The 14,620-nt window shown below is 40.3% G+C and overlaps 2 protein-coding genes across 2 annotated transcripts; one reads left to right on the forward strand and one right to left on the reverse strand.

Moving 5' to 3' along the window:
- Window positions 1-4,766: 4,766 nt before the first annotated feature.
- LOC310771523 (uncharacterized protein) lies at window positions 4,767-7,191 on the forward strand (the record flags this gene model as incomplete). The annotated part of the gene is made up of 7 exons (XM_083664117.1): window positions 4,767-4,857; window positions 4,959-5,066; window positions 5,373-5,542; window positions 5,750-5,940; window positions 6,130-6,226; window positions 6,371-6,570; window positions 7,001-7,191. The coding sequence occupies exons 1-7, from the start codon at window positions 4,825-4,827 to the stop codon at window positions 7,189-7,191; spliced, it is 990 nt and encodes a 329-aa protein (XP_083520243.1). The 5' UTR covers window positions 4,767-4,824.
- Window positions 7,192-7,210: 19 nt separating this feature from the next.
- Window positions 7,211-11,586, reverse strand: LOC310771522 (uncharacterized protein). Its single transcript, XM_083664116.1, has 6 exons — window positions 11,354-11,586; window positions 9,621-9,749; window positions 9,341-9,534; window positions 8,521-8,668; window positions 8,139-8,340; window positions 7,211-8,023 (listed from the first exon to the last, which is right to left on the reverse strand). Exons 1-6 carry the CDS (start codon window positions 11,567-11,569, stop codon window positions 7,719-7,721), a joined length of 1,194 nt encoding a protein of 397 aa, XP_083520242.1. The 5' UTR covers window positions 11,570-11,586; the 3' UTR covers window positions 7,211-7,718.
- Window positions 11,587-14,620: the final 3,034 nt, after the last annotated feature.

Consider the following 14,620-nt stretch of genomic DNA (forward strand, 5'->3'; position numbering starts at 1 on the left):
GAGAGGCTAAGACCGCATTGACTCAGTGCGGTATTCAGCCTCTATGGTTTCAAGTCTGATTTTGGAAAAAAAAAAAAAAAAATCCAAAATCAGACAGAGTGTTGACACCAGAGAGGCTAAGACCGCATTGACTCAGTGCGGTATTCAGCCTCTCTGGTGTCAAGTCTGATTTTGGAAAAAAAAAAAAAAAAATCCAAAATCAGACAGAGTGTTGACACCAGAGAGGCTAAGACCGCATTGACTCAGTGCGGTATTCAGCCTCTCTGGTGTCAAGTCTGATTTTGGAAAAAAAAAAAAAAATCCAAAATCAGACAGAGTGTTGAGACCAGAGAGGCTAAGACCGCATTGACTCAGTGCGGTATTCAGCCTCTCTGGTGTCAAGTCTGATTTTGGAAAAAAAAAAAAAAAACTCCAAAATCAGACAGAGTGTTGACACCAGAGAGGCTAAGACCGCATTGACTCAGTGCAGTATTCAGCCTCTCTGGTGTCAAGTCTGATTTTGGAAAAAAAAAAAAAATCCAAAATCAGACAGAGTGTTGACACCAGAGAGGCTAAGACCGCATTGACTCAGTGCGGTATTCAGCCTCTATGGTTTCAAGTCTGATTTTGGAAAAAAAAAAAAAAAAAATCCAAAATCAGACAGAGTGTTGACACCAGAGAGGCTAAGACCGCATTGACTCAGTGCGGTATTCAGCCTCTCTGGTGTCAAGTCTGATTTTGGAAAAAAGAAAAAAAAAATCCAAAATCAGACAGAGTGTTGAGACCAGAGAGGCTAAGACCGCATTGACTCAGTGCGGTATTCAGCCTCTCTGGTGTCAAGTCTGATTTTGGAAAAAAAAAAAAAAAAATCCAAAATCAGACAGAGTGTTGACACCAGAGAGGCTAAGACCGCATTGACTCAGTGCGGTATTCAGCCTCTCTGGTGTCAAGTCTGATTTTGGAAAAAAAAAAAAAAATCCAAAATCAGACAGAGTGTTGATACCAGAGAGGCTAAGACCGCATTGACTCAGTGCGGTATTCAACCTCTCTGGTGTCAAGTCTGATTTTTGAAAAAAAAAAAAAAAAATCCAAAATCAGGCAGAGTGTTGACACCAGAGAGGCTAAGACCGCATTGACTCAGTGCGGTATTCAGCCTCTCTGGTGTCAAGTCTGATTTTGGAAAAAAAAAAAAAAAAATCCAAAATCCGACAGAGTGTTGAGACCAGAGAGGCTAAGACCGCATTGACTCAGTGCGGTATTCAGCCTCTCTGGTGTCAAGTCTGATTTTGGAAAAAAAAAAAAAAATCCAAAATCAGACAGAGTGTTGACACCAGAGAGGCTAAGACCGCATTGACTCAGTGCGGTATTCAGCCTCTATGGTGTCAAGTCTGATTTTGGAAAAAAAAAAAAAAAAAATCCAAAATCAGACAGAGTGTTGACACCAGAGAGGCTAAGACATCATTGACTCAGTGCGGTATTCAGCCTCTCTGGTGTCAAGTCTGATTTTGGAAAAAAAAAAAAAAAAATCCAAAATCAGACAGAGTGTTGAGACCAGAGAGGCTAAGACCGCATTGACTCAGTGCGGTGTTCAGCCTCTCTGGTGTCAAGTCTGATTTTTGAAAAAAAAAAAAAAAATCCAAAATCAGACAGAGTGTTGACACCAGAGAGGCTAAGACCGCATTGACTCAGTGCGGTATTCAGCCTCTCTGGTGTCAAGTCTGATTTTGGAAAAAAAAAAAAAAAAATCCAAAATCAGACAGAGTGTTGAGACCAGAGAGGCTAAGACCGCATTGACTCAGTGCGGTATTCAGCCTCTCTGGTGTCAAGTCTGATTTTGGAAAAAAAAAAAAAAAATCCAAAATCAGACAGAGTGTTGACACCAGAGAGGCTAAGACCCCATTGACTCAGTGCGGTATTCAGCCTCTCTGGTGTCAAGTCTGATTTTGGAAAAAAAAAAAAAAAAAATCAAAAATCAGACAGAGTGTTGACACCAGAGAGGCTAAGACCGCATTGACTCAGTGCAGTATTCAGCCTCTCTGGTGTCAAGTCTGATTTTGGAAAAAAAAAAAAAAATCCAAAATCAGACAGAGTGTTGAGACCAGAGAGGCTAAGACCGCATTGACTTAGTGCGGTATTCAGCCTCTCTGGTGTCAAGTCTGATTTTGGAAAAAAAAAAAAAAAATCCAAAATCAGACAGAGTGTTGACACCAGAGAGGCTAAGACCGCATTGACTCAGTGCGGTATTCAGCCTCTATGGTGTCAAGTCTGATTTTGGAAAAAAAAAAAAAATCCAAAATCAGACAGAGTGTTGAGACCAGAGAGGCTAAGACCGCATTGACTCAGTGCGGTATTCAGCCTCTCTGGTGTCAAGTCTGATTTTGGAAAAAAAAAAAAAAAAATCCAAAATCAGACAGAGTGTTGACACCAGAGAGGCTAAGACCGCATTGCCTCAGTGCAGTATTCAGCCTCTCTGGTGTCAAGTCTGATTTTGGAAAAAAAAAAAAAAATCCAAAATCAGACAGAGTGTTGAGACCAGAGAGGCTAAGACCGCATTGACTCAGTGCGGTATTCAGCCTCTCTGGTGTCAAGTCTGATTTTTGAAAAAAAAAAAAAAAATCCAAAATCAGACAGAGTGTTGACACCAGAGAGGCTAAGACCGCATTGACTCAGTGCGGTATTCAGCCTCTATGGTGTCAAGTCTGATTTTGGAAAAAAAAAAAAAAAAATCCAAAATCAGACAGAGTGTTGACACCAGAGAGGCTAAGACCGCATTGACTCAGTGCGGTATTCAGCCTCTCTGGTGTCAAGTCTGATTTTGGAAAAAAAAAAAAAAAAATCCAAAATCAGACAGAGTGTTGACACCAGAGAGGCTAAGACCGCATTGACTCAGTGCAGTATTCAGCCTCTCTGGTGTCAAGTCTGATTTTGGAAAAAAAAAAAAAATCCAAAATCAGACAGAGTGTTGACACCAGAGAGGCTAAGACCGCATTGACTCAGTGCAGTATTCAGCCTCTCTGGTGTCAAGTCTGATTTTGGAAAAAAAAAAAAAAATCCAAAATCAGACAGAGTGTTGACACCAGAGAGGCTAAGACCGCATTGACTCAGTGCGGTATTCAGCCTCTATGGTTTCAAGTCTGATTTTGGAAAAAAAAAAAAAAAAATCCAAAATCAGACAGAGTGTTGACACCAGAGAGGCTAAGACTGCATTGACTCAGTGCGGTATTCAGCCTCTCTGGTGTCAAGTCTGATTTTGGAAAAAAGAAAAAAAAAATCCAAAATCAGACAGAGTGTTGAGACCAGAGAGGCTAAGACCGCATTGACTCAGTGCGGTATTCAGCCTCTCTGGTGTCAAGTCTGATTTTGGAAAAAAAAAAAAAAAAATCCAAAATCAGACAGAGTGTTGACACCAGAGAGGCTAAGACCGCATTGACTCAGTGCGGTATTCAGCCTCTCTGGTGTCAAGTCTGATTTTGGAAAAAAAAAAAAAAATCCAAAATCAGACAGAGTGTTGAGACCAGAGAGGCTAAGACCGCATTGACTCAGTGCGGTATTCAACCTCTCTGGTGTCAAGTCTGATTTTTGAAAAAAAAAAAAAAAATCTAAAATCAGGCAGAGTGTTGACACCAGAGAGGCTAAGACCGCATTGACTCAGTGCGGTATTCAGCCTCTCTGGTGTCAAGTCTGATTTTGGAAAAAAAAAAAAAAAAATCCAAAATCAGACAGAGTGTTGAGACCAGAGAGGCTAAGACCGCATTGACTCAGTGCGGTATTCAGCCTCTCTGGTGTCAAGTCTGATTTTGGAAAAAAAAAAAAAAAATCCAAAATCAGACAGAGTGTTGACACCAGAGAGGCTAAGACCGCATTGACTCAGTGCGGTATTCAGCCTCTATGGTGTCAAGTCTGATTTTGGAAAAAAAAAAAAAAAAATCCAAAATCAGACAGAGTGTTGACACCAGAGAGGCTAAGACATCATTGACTCAGTGCGGTATTCAGCCTCTCTGGTGTCAAGTCTGATTTTGGAAAAAAAAAAAAAAAAATCCAAAATCAGACAGAGTGTTGAGACCAGAGAGGCTAAGACCGCATTGACTCAGTGCGGTATTCAGCCTCTCTGGTGTCAAGTCTGATTTTTGAAAAAAAAAAAAAAAATCCAAAATCAGACAGAGTGTTGACACCAGAGAGGCTAAGACCGCATTGACTCAGTGCGGTATTCAGCCTCTCTGGTGTCAAGTCTGATTTTGGAAAAAAAAAAAAAAAAATCCAAAATCAGACAGAGTGTTGAGACCAGAGAGGCTAAGACCGCATTGACTCAGTGCGGTATTCAGCCTCTCTGGTGTCAAGTCTGATTTTGGAAAAAAAAAATAAAAATCCAAAATCAGACAGAGTGTTGGGTCCGTGTACCTTCCGTTCATTCTATTTCCAATTCTGAAACGCAAATTAAAAAACAAATTTAGGGCAATGTTTTCTATTTCCATTCCCGAAACAAAAATCGGACAACTAATTTAATTACCCTTTTTAAAAAAAACGATTGCATTTAAACTCAAAATGTAGTTTTCGGGGAAAGGCCTTACATTTCTGTATTTCCATTTTCTATTTTCTATTTTTACGCTTTTCAGTCTGCGGCCCGGAAATAAAATAAATAATCGCACGGATTGGTCCGCTTGTCAGGAAGGTCCGTGTACCCCAGGTGTACCCCAGGAACTTTAGTTCAATGCCCAGCTCAATGCCCAGGACGCGCACGGTGAAGTTGTGCGGTGCTAATTCATGTGGAGCTCTGGCTTAACAATGGACTCGACCAGTTATATCCTTTTTAAAGGAAACAAAAGGCTAACGCTTAAGGAGGACGACATGATTGGCGATAAAATCGCCAGAATATTCCAGGTAGGTAACACTTTTTTTCGTTTGCTTGGAGAACATGCTAAGATCAATGCTAGCACACGACTAGCCGACTTGTTAATGCTCCTCAATGTTTTCTTTCAAAGGTATATGCTCCTAGCCTGTACATAACTGATGATGACAATGTGGCGATATTCCCGGGATCGGCTGGACATTTCAGCTGCTTGGACCTTAGACCTCGTGGCCACTATGAGGTTTGTAACAGCTTGGTGGTGTGTATGTGTTGCTCCAGGATATAGCCAGCACCATAACATGCACAGACTCAGGCTACGGCAGTTGTGGGATTTCGCACGTACTGTTTTATTAACTATAAGTTGGTCGACCATATAAAGCCTTGTCGCTACAGCACTAATATGTCTCACACACATGTATAGGAACAATATAGTGGCAGTATTGACACACACACACACACACACACCAATGTTACGCGAAGTGACAGACCTGAGACCTGCATGGAGGTCTAGTGGACTAATGTGGTACTGCATCTGTGACTGTTACAGGTTCATGGGGATGATATTGGTCTACCAGTCGCCGAGCAGACTCATCCATTGTCAGGCCAGCACCGTTTCCAGTTCCACCGTACAGCACAGCCCACTGCTGCTCTAGGGTCAGCTGCTCAGGCCATAGCTCCCACTCCCCCCCGAGCAAGCATGAGTAACACCTTCCAAAGGTACGCCCAGTTCCATCAGTTCAGAGCCCCTACCAGCTACATATGAATAAATCAACATCATTGTATTTGTTTTTGTAATTCTTAAGATTCGTTGTAACCAAGATAATTTAAAAACTTGAATCAATTGTAATTGGATCAATTGTAATGTAGGCTATGTATTTGAGATGGAATTAATTTATTTGATCACTCCCACAACAATCTTTCTAGGTCTGTTTTCATTGCTGAGCTCAGCCAGGGGAAACTGAAGCCTGCCCGTATGGTTGTACTCAGACTGTTTGAGTTTGAAGCCACAACCACAGGTATCCTGGCAAAAATACATGATGCCCTGCAGAGTGATGACCCTCTCATCCTGACTGATGCCCAGGGAAATGCGATTGTGGACTCCGAAGGGACAAGAGGTACTAATTGAAAAAAAAAAAATTACATCATAATAAATAAAAATGCTTTGTTTGATAAACTACATGCCCCATCTACTTAAATACTGTGCTCTCTTTGTCTCTTAATTTTTTGACCCACAAAGTATTCTGTTTAGCTGTTAAAGTGTTTACATTATATCTGTTACATGATTTGTCTTCCTCTCTTGCTAGGATCCAAGTATTGGAAGCAAAATGCAAAAAAGTTTCTTGCTGTCCCAGAGGAGATCTTCCATGAGTTCCAGCAAGGAACCAAGGGAAAGAAACTGAGGTAAACATTTTAGTTACTGTCTATCAATATTTGTCTTTCATTTTGTTTTAAATAACATCTCTTAGAAAAAAGTTATCATTCTGAACAGAACTGGTGAATATTGTATAATAAATTGTTTTCTGTTGTTTTTAACCCTCCTTGTAGTCCTAAAGATATGGACTCCACAGGTCTTCAGGAGGTCCATGATAAAATAGAAGAAGTGATCTTGGTTGCTCAAGGACTGAGTGAAGTCAGCACAGTCATGAAGGACCTGTGTGCCAGCAACACCAGTGGTGCCATGCTGGTTCTGACCCACACCATGATAACACACATGAAGGATGCCTTTGGTTGTATTGTATGCAAAGGTCTGTAACATAATTTGTTGTTTGGTCTATATTAAAGTCTACCTTTTTAAGCGGGATCAAATTGAATGTCCAAGTGAATCAAGCATTAATTTCTGCTTTTCCATGTTATAGTGAAACTGTCCCTTGCCATGCTTTTAAACATGTAATATGTAGATTAAAGGAACAGTTCACCCAGAAATTAAAATTCTGTCATCTACTCACCCTCATGACAGTTAAAACACAAGTAGCAAGTGGGTCTCCATTGACTTTATATGCACTGTATTGAAGTCAATGGAGAGCCACTTGCTACTTGTGTTTTAACTGGCATGAGGGTGAGTAGATGACGGAATTTAAATTTTTGGGTGAACTGTTCCTTTAAGTACAGACAAGATAATATATTGAACTCTAATCTTGCATGTGTATTGTCCTTTTTATTTTCTTTATCAAACAGGGCTAATGGAAGAGCCTGTGATTGCCATCTGCTGCAAAAGCTTTGTTGGCTGCAAAACCTGCGTTGACCAGTGGATGCTGACATCTGACCAGTGCCTCAAATGCAGGGCAGAGGAGTTCTCTGTCAATGTACACAGGCTGACCAGTCTTGACAATGTTCTCTCCATATTGGCTGGTGTAATTAAGATGTGATTCATCGAGGCGGTGTCACGTCACCGACTTGAGTCGGTCTGTGTAGGAACGCTGAGGGGGGCGGTGGGGGAAGTAACCCATTCTTTCTAGGCAGCAGTTAGCATAATAGCAACTAGCCCAGCCCAGACAGACAGGATCAGCAGAAGACTTCTGCCCCAGCAGAAGTCTGTTTAGATAATATGCGTTCACTGCGGTCGATGAATCCCTGATCCTGTTTTCCTGGGCTGGGCTAGTTGCTATTATGCTAACTCTGCTGCCTAGAAAGAATGGGTGAATTCCCCCACCGTGACCCCGCCCCCCTCAGCATTCCAACACAGACTGACCTGTTCTATAGCCCTTTAAGGCACTTTAAGTGTGATTGTATCACGTTCTGTGAATTAAGCTTGACTACCTCTGTTACATCTGGCACCTTGTTCTAAGACCAGTTGGAATTTTGCACTTGAACAGCTGTAGAGGATACAGAATAGTTTTATTTTTATACATTTTTTGTATTTCATGTTGCACTTAAGACACTTTATTTTACATTTTCATGCATATTGTTGCGTAATGTTTATCAGATACAGCAATGCATCTTGGAAAGGTACGAAGTTATAGTTTACAACGTTGTCTAACAAAACTGAAATATCAGGGTACTCTGCAGCAAAACGTTGTTCTGCTGATATTTTGTCCTCCTCAGTTGAGAAGGGGTCAGTTCCAAAGCAGGAGACTCTAGTCAGTGAAGAGCCAACATCCTGCTGGTACATGTCTGCTGCTTGGGAGGCATGTGGCAACAACTCCTCTCCTAGTTTTTTTGGACATCCTCCTGCTGCCAAACGATTTGGTTTTCCTTTGCCTGTGAAGCAAAGCATAGGTCACAAAATGTCAAGCTATTGTTAAAAATCACTGTGTCAACTTTAAAATAAAAAAAAGGACTGGATTGTGTGATACATTTTTTCTATGTAACTCACCTGGGATTCTGTGTGCATTCCATGCATGTACAGCTCTTGTTATGCCAATCTTGCACAGCTCAGCAGTAAGGTTAGATGTACAATATCTTGTGACATTGTCGTCCATGAGGACTTCCTGATCCTGCAGCTGCACGAGGGCCTCCTTCACTGGGTAATTTACCCGGTTATTTATCTCCACCCACATTCGCTCTACCGTATGATTCTGTAGACAAGAAAAGGGTAGAGAAAAAAAAGTTAAGTGTTAAATAGCTATATATTCCAATAACAATCATTGCTAGAGTTTGTTATTTTGTTCAGTACCAGTACATAACATCTCCAAAGCTTAGTCTCATTTTGGGCATTAGAAGCCACATTTTGTACATTAAGGAGACCGTTACCTCACCTTTGTTGACTGAGTTTGGAGATATGGTTGCCTTTGCAAGTTGTGTCTGTGGTTAGACAGCATCTCCTGCATGTAGAGGGACAAGTAAAATTCCCGACCATGGTCCACCCTGACCTGGTCCCACATCCCATATTCAAGAACTGCTGATCTGTAAAATAGTGAAACATGACTCAATCAAATGTTGACTCATCAAATGTTAAGTCTGCAATGTAGGATAGACCAACAATATTGCAATCTACTAGTGCACTGTTTGCACAATTATTAGCCAAGTTGTATTTTTGTGACTTATTGAAAAGAAGGGTGGCTATATTGGTCACAGATTTTTTTTATTTTTTTTTTATGTCAAATGTTTATTTGGAAATGTTTAGTTGTTTGTTTATTATTCTCACTTTAACAGAAGAATAAACAGGTGAGATGGGAACATTTTTCCATTCAGTTGGATAATAGTTCTACACACTTATAGTTGCCTAATAATTGTGCACACAGTAAAACATGACAAAAAGATGTCATTAAAAACAATCACAAAAGTTGGGAAAAATGACAGAAAAAGGTCACAAAAAACTGTTTCAAAAAATCTCAAAAAACATGTTGCAAAAAAAGTCACAAAGAAAGTCAAAAAAAATAGAAGTTGTGAGAAAAGTTAGTCTTTATATTACATACAAAAGTAAAAAAAAAAATCTTTGTATGTAACTAACTTTTCCATGGACTTTTTCACAAAAAAGTATGCCTGCCTGAATTTTTGCCCTAGGGGGTACTTGGATTCAGAAATCAGAGAAAGGGGGTACTGAAGCCAAAAAAAGTTGAGAAGCACTGGACTAACCTGTAAACTTCTTCATATATCGTGAGGTTATTTTTGACAGGCATAGTTGCGTGGGCAACGACCTTACTGCTGTACCCATCTATTGCGAGAACGTGTGTCACTCCGAACATCACCAATTTTTCATTCTGGTCGATGTGGATTTTGTGTCCCATGTATGCAGCACTGTAGGGGACGGGGTTAAGGTTACGTGCGCCCTTTGGGGGAAAAGTAAGTAAAAGTTAGCTAGTAAAATACATTATACCATATACCACAACATTAAAGGCTTGCAAAAGATACTTACACGTTTGCGCATTTCGTGATAGGGACAATGAGTTGTTCTTAAAATCTTCCCCACCCGGCGTTCACCAGCAACCACTCCCATTGCAGACAGGTACCCGGTCATCATCTTTCGACCATATGTTGACCCTGTCTGATGAATCAACAGAAGTAAGCCGTGACATGTAGGTCTAGTCTTCATGGATTTATATTTCATAAAATATACGTAGTCTAGAAATAAATCAACAGAGGTGGGTAGAGCCAAAAATTGTACTCAAGTAAGTAGTGATGCACGATATATCGGCAATCATATCGGTATGGCCGATATTAGTCATTTTTTAATATATCGGTCATATCGGTATCGGTCAGATGTTGCAATGTTAATATCGGTTATCATTATCAGCCAAATTCTTCACATTGATATGAAATAATGCAGTAAATCTATGATTTATGGGCTTTTCCAAAGGCTTTGCAAATAAAGAAATGCATAACTTTTTCAAATTCAGTGTTAACATGTGTTTTTCAGTATGTACAAAATGTGATGATCATAAAAATGTGGTTTTATACAGATCATATCGACATCGGTAAATATCGGTTATCGGCCATAACAGCAATGTTAATATCGGTTATCGGCATCGGCCAAAATTTTCATATCGGTGCATCCCTACAAGTAAGAGTATTGTTACTTAAGAATAATATGACTCAAGTAGAAGTAAAAGTAGTAGTAGTAGTAAAAGTAGTCATCCAAATAATACTTGAGTTAAGTACTGAGTAACTGTTGAGTAACATCTGATTAATTTGTGCATTTAATCAGACAAAAATACAAAATAATAATCTTCAGGTACATTTTAGTACTTCCAATGAATAAAATAATAGAATAAATAAAAATGAAAAATAAATTAAATATTTACAAAATAACAAATTACAGCACAAGAAACACTGAACCGTCAGAAAACGGACATATTGCATTTACATAACCTTTTAGTACAGCAGGTGAACAGGCGGTAAGCACCTTGAAGGTGTCAGCGACCCTGGCTATGCTGAGAGGACTACGTTATCTAGTTGGCACTAAAATGCCGCTGAATAGAGAGCTCCAGGGATGACGTATTTTTGTAGGCTGAATGCGGAAGTCCCGAACTTCCTGGTTCTTCACTGTTTCTGTCTATGGGATTTTTGAATGGGTTTTTGGCGCGATGCTTCAAATAATGTCTGTGGGCAACGCAAGTTTAATCAAACGCGAACCAAGGTTCAGCGGGATAATCTTCACACATGAGGACCACTTTCATGAGTTTTGAAGCGTAACTGCGAGCCCTAGAGGTAAAAAGCTCGTGCTAAGCTAATCCAGAACTACACACAGTGTCGCATAGGCGTCCACGCATTGATTGCGAGAGAAAGAATTTCCGCGTTCACTCGTGATGACGTATAATATCCGCGTCGACATTGTAGTCTCATTTAGCCGTTTGCTAGCTAGCCACCCTTTTAAAGGCACATAAAAGCTTCAAAACTCATAAAAGTGGTCTTCATGTGTGAAGATGATGTTACTAAACACTGGTTCGCGTTTGATTAAGCCAGCGTTGCCCAGAGAGATTATTAGAAGCATCGCGCCAAAAACCCATTCAAAACTCCCATAGGCGAAAACTGTGAAGAACCAGGGGGCTGTTAGCATCGATGATTTCCGGACTCGTTCCTGGAGCTCTCTCGCCAGACTAACTCGTTACTACCCACCTCTGTACATCAAAGAACACCAAAATAACCTACCTGATTAATTGCCCTGCTGATAGCAACCTCTAATTTTGTGTCGGATACATGTCCCCTCCTGGAAATGTTGTGATGTCCACAAAATCTCCTGACACTCATTTCAGAACATCCTTGCTGCACACCTAATTGTAATAAATTCGTGGAAATGTCCGCGTGTGAGAGATTTTGAGCAATCATTTCTCTAATTAAATTTCCATAGGGCTCGAGGGACACCATCTCGTCCAGACAGTCTTCAGACTCCTGCCGCCAACCGAATCTGCTACTGTTGTGCTGAAGACGTGCTAATCGCGGAAAAAGGCTAAAATACTGCTTCCGGTCATACTGCTTCCGGTTCACCTTGTAATAATACGGATATTAAGAAATCCCCGCATTTTTGCATTTTGGATTAACATAGATTGGATTCTTCGTGTTTATCTGGGAATATAAAAATCCATAATAGGAAAACAACACAAAATCCAATTTTATGGCTATATTTTAATGGAAAACGGCTCTTGTTTGTTTGTTTAAAAATATTGAAAAAAGAAAAATGCGTGTTTTTTTGTTTTCCGATTTGCGTTTCAGAATTGGAAATAGAATGAACGGAAGGTACACGGACCGTGTTGACACCAGAGAGGCTAAGACCGCATTGACTCAGTGCGGTATTCAGCCTCTCTGGTGTCAAGTCTGATTTTGGAAAAAAAAAAAAAAAATCCAAAATCAGACAGAGTGTTGACACCAGAGAGGCTAAGACCGCATTGACTCAGTGCGGTATTCAGCCTCTATGGTGTCAAGTCTGATTTTGGAAAAAAAAAAAAAATCCAAAATCAGACAGAGTGTTGAGACCAGAGAGGCTAAGACCGCATTGACTCAGTGCGGTATTCAGCCTCTCTGGTGTCAAGTCTGATTTTGGAAAAAAAAAAAAAAAAATCCAAAATCAGACAGAGTGTTGACACCAGAGAGGCTAAGACCGCATTGACTCAGTGCAGTATTCAGCCTCTCTGGTGTCAAGTCTGATTTTGGAAAAAAAAAAAAAAATCCAAAATCAGACAGAGTGTTGACACCAGAGAGGCTAAGACCGCATTGACTCAGTGCGGTATTCAGCCTCTCTGGTGTCAAGTCTGATTTTGGAAAAAAAAAAAAAAAAATCCAAAATCAGACAGAGTGTTGACACCAGAGAGGCTAAGACCGCATTGACTCAGTGCGGTATTCAGCCTCTCTGGTGTCAAGTCTGATTTTGGAAAAAAAAAAAAAAATCCAAAATCAGACAGAGTGTTGAGACCAGAGAGGCTAAGACCGCATTGACTCAGTGCGGTATTCAGCCTCTCTGGTGTCAAGTCTGATTTTGGAAAAAAAAAAAAAAAAATCCAAAATCAGACAGAGTGTTGACACCAGAGAGGCTAAGACCGCATTGACTCAGTGCAGTATTCAGCCTCTCTGGTGTCAAGTCTGATTTTGGAAAAAAAAAAAAAATCCAAAATCAGACAGAGTGTTGACACCAGAGAGGCTAAGACCGCATTGACTCAGTGCGGTATTCAGCCTCTATGGTTTCAAGTCTGATTTTGGAAAAAAAAAAAAAAAAAATCCAAAATCAGACAGAGTGTTGACACCAGAGAGGCTAAGACCGCATTGACTCAGTGCGGTATTCAGCCTCTCTGGTGTCAAGTCTGATTTTGGAAAAAAGAAAAAAAAAATCCAAAATCAGACAGAGTGTTGAGACCAGAGAGGCTAAGACCGCATTGACTCAGTGCGGTATTCAGCCTCTCTGGTGTCAAGTCTGATTTTGGAAAAAAAAAAAAAAAAATCCAAAATCAGACAGAGTGTTGACACCAGAGAGGCTAAGACCGCATTGACTCAGTGCGGTATTCAGCCTCTCTGGTGTCAAGTCTGATTTTGGAAAAAAAAAAAAAAATCCAAAATCAGACAGAGTGTTGAGACCAGAGAGGCTAAGACCGCATTGACTCAGTGCGGTATTCAACCTCTCTGGTGTCAAGTCTGATTTTTGAAAAAAAAAAAAAAAAATCCAAAATCAGGCAGAGTGTTGACACCAGAGAGGCTAAGACCGCATTGACTCAGTGCGGTATTCAGCCTCTCTGGTGTCAAGTCTGATTTTGGAAAAAAAAAAAAAAAAATCCAAAATCCGACAGAGTGTTGAGACCAGAGAGGCTAAGACCGCATTGACTAAGTGCGGTATTCAGCCTCTCTGGTGTCAAGTCTGATTTTGGAAAAAAAAAAAAAAAATCCAAAATCAGACAGAGTGTTGACACCAGAGAGGCTAAGACCGCATTGACTCAGTGCGGTATTCAGCCTCTATGGTGTCAAGTCTGATTTTGGAAAAAAAAAAAAAAAAAATCCAAAATCAGACAGAGTGTTGACACCAGAGAGGCTAAGACATCATTGACTCAGTGCGGTATTCAGCCTCTCTGGTGTCAAGTCTGATTTTGGAAAAAAAAAAAAAAAAATCCAAAATCAGACAGAGTGTTGACACCAGAGAGGCTAAGACCGCATTGACTCAGTGCGGTATTCAGCCTCTCTGGTGTCAAGTCTGATTTTGGAAAAAAAAAAAAAAATCCAAAATCAGACAGAGTGTTGAGACCAGAGAGGCTAAGACCGCATTGACTCAGTGCGGTATTCAGCCTCTCTGGTGTCAAGTCTGATTTTGGAAAAAAAAAAAAAAAAATCCAAAATCAGACAGAGTGTTGACACCAGAGAGGCTAAGACCGCATTGACTCAGTGCAGTATTCAGCCTCTCTGGTGTCAAGTCTGATTTTGGAAAAAAAAAAAAAATCCAAAATCAGACAGAGTGTTGACACCAGAGAGGCTAAGACCGCATTGACTCAGTGCGGTATTCAGCCTCTATGGTTTCAAGTCTGATTTTGGAAAAAAAAAAAAAAAAAATCCAAAATCAGACAGAGTGTTGACACCAGAGAGGCTAAGACCGCATTGACTCAGTGCGGTATTCAGCCTCTCTGGTGTCAAGTCTGATTTTGGAAAAAAGAAAAAAAAAATCCAAAATCAGACAGAGTGTTGAGACCAGAGAGGCTAAGACCGCATTGACTCAGTGCGGTATTCAGCCTCTCTGGTGTCAAGTCTGATTTTGGAAAAAAAAAAAAAAAAATCCAAAATCAGACAGAGTGTTGACACCAGAGAGGCTAAGACCGCATTGACTCAGTGCGGTATTCAGCCTCTCTGGTGTCAAGTCTGATTTTGGAAAAAAAAAAAAAAATCCAAAATCAGACAGAGTGTTGAGACCAGAGAGGCTAAGACCGCATTGACTCAGTGCGGTATTCA

Source organism: Poromitra crassiceps (assembly GCF_964638095.1).
Source record: "Poromitra crassiceps genome assembly, contig: HAP1_SCAFFOLD_744, whole genome shotgun sequence".
Classification (NCBI taxonomy): domain Eukaryota; kingdom Metazoa; phylum Chordata; class Actinopteri; order Beryciformes; family Melamphaidae; genus Poromitra; species Poromitra crassiceps.

Bases quoted from the DNA above. Each gene is read 5' to 3' on its own strand.
- LOC310771522 (XM_083664116.1), bottom strand. From the start codon at position 11,569: ATGGTGTCCCTCGAGCCCTATGGAAATTTAATTAGAGAAATGATTGCT. The intron at 8,669-9,340 runs GTTAGTCCAGTG...ACTATTTTACAG, and splicing joins ATATATGAAGAAGTTTACAG to ATCAGCAGTTCTTGAATATG. The intron at 8,341-8,520 runs GTGAGGTAACGG...TCTTGTCTACAG, and splicing joins TCCAAACTCAGTCAACAAAG to AATCATACGGTAGAGCGAAT.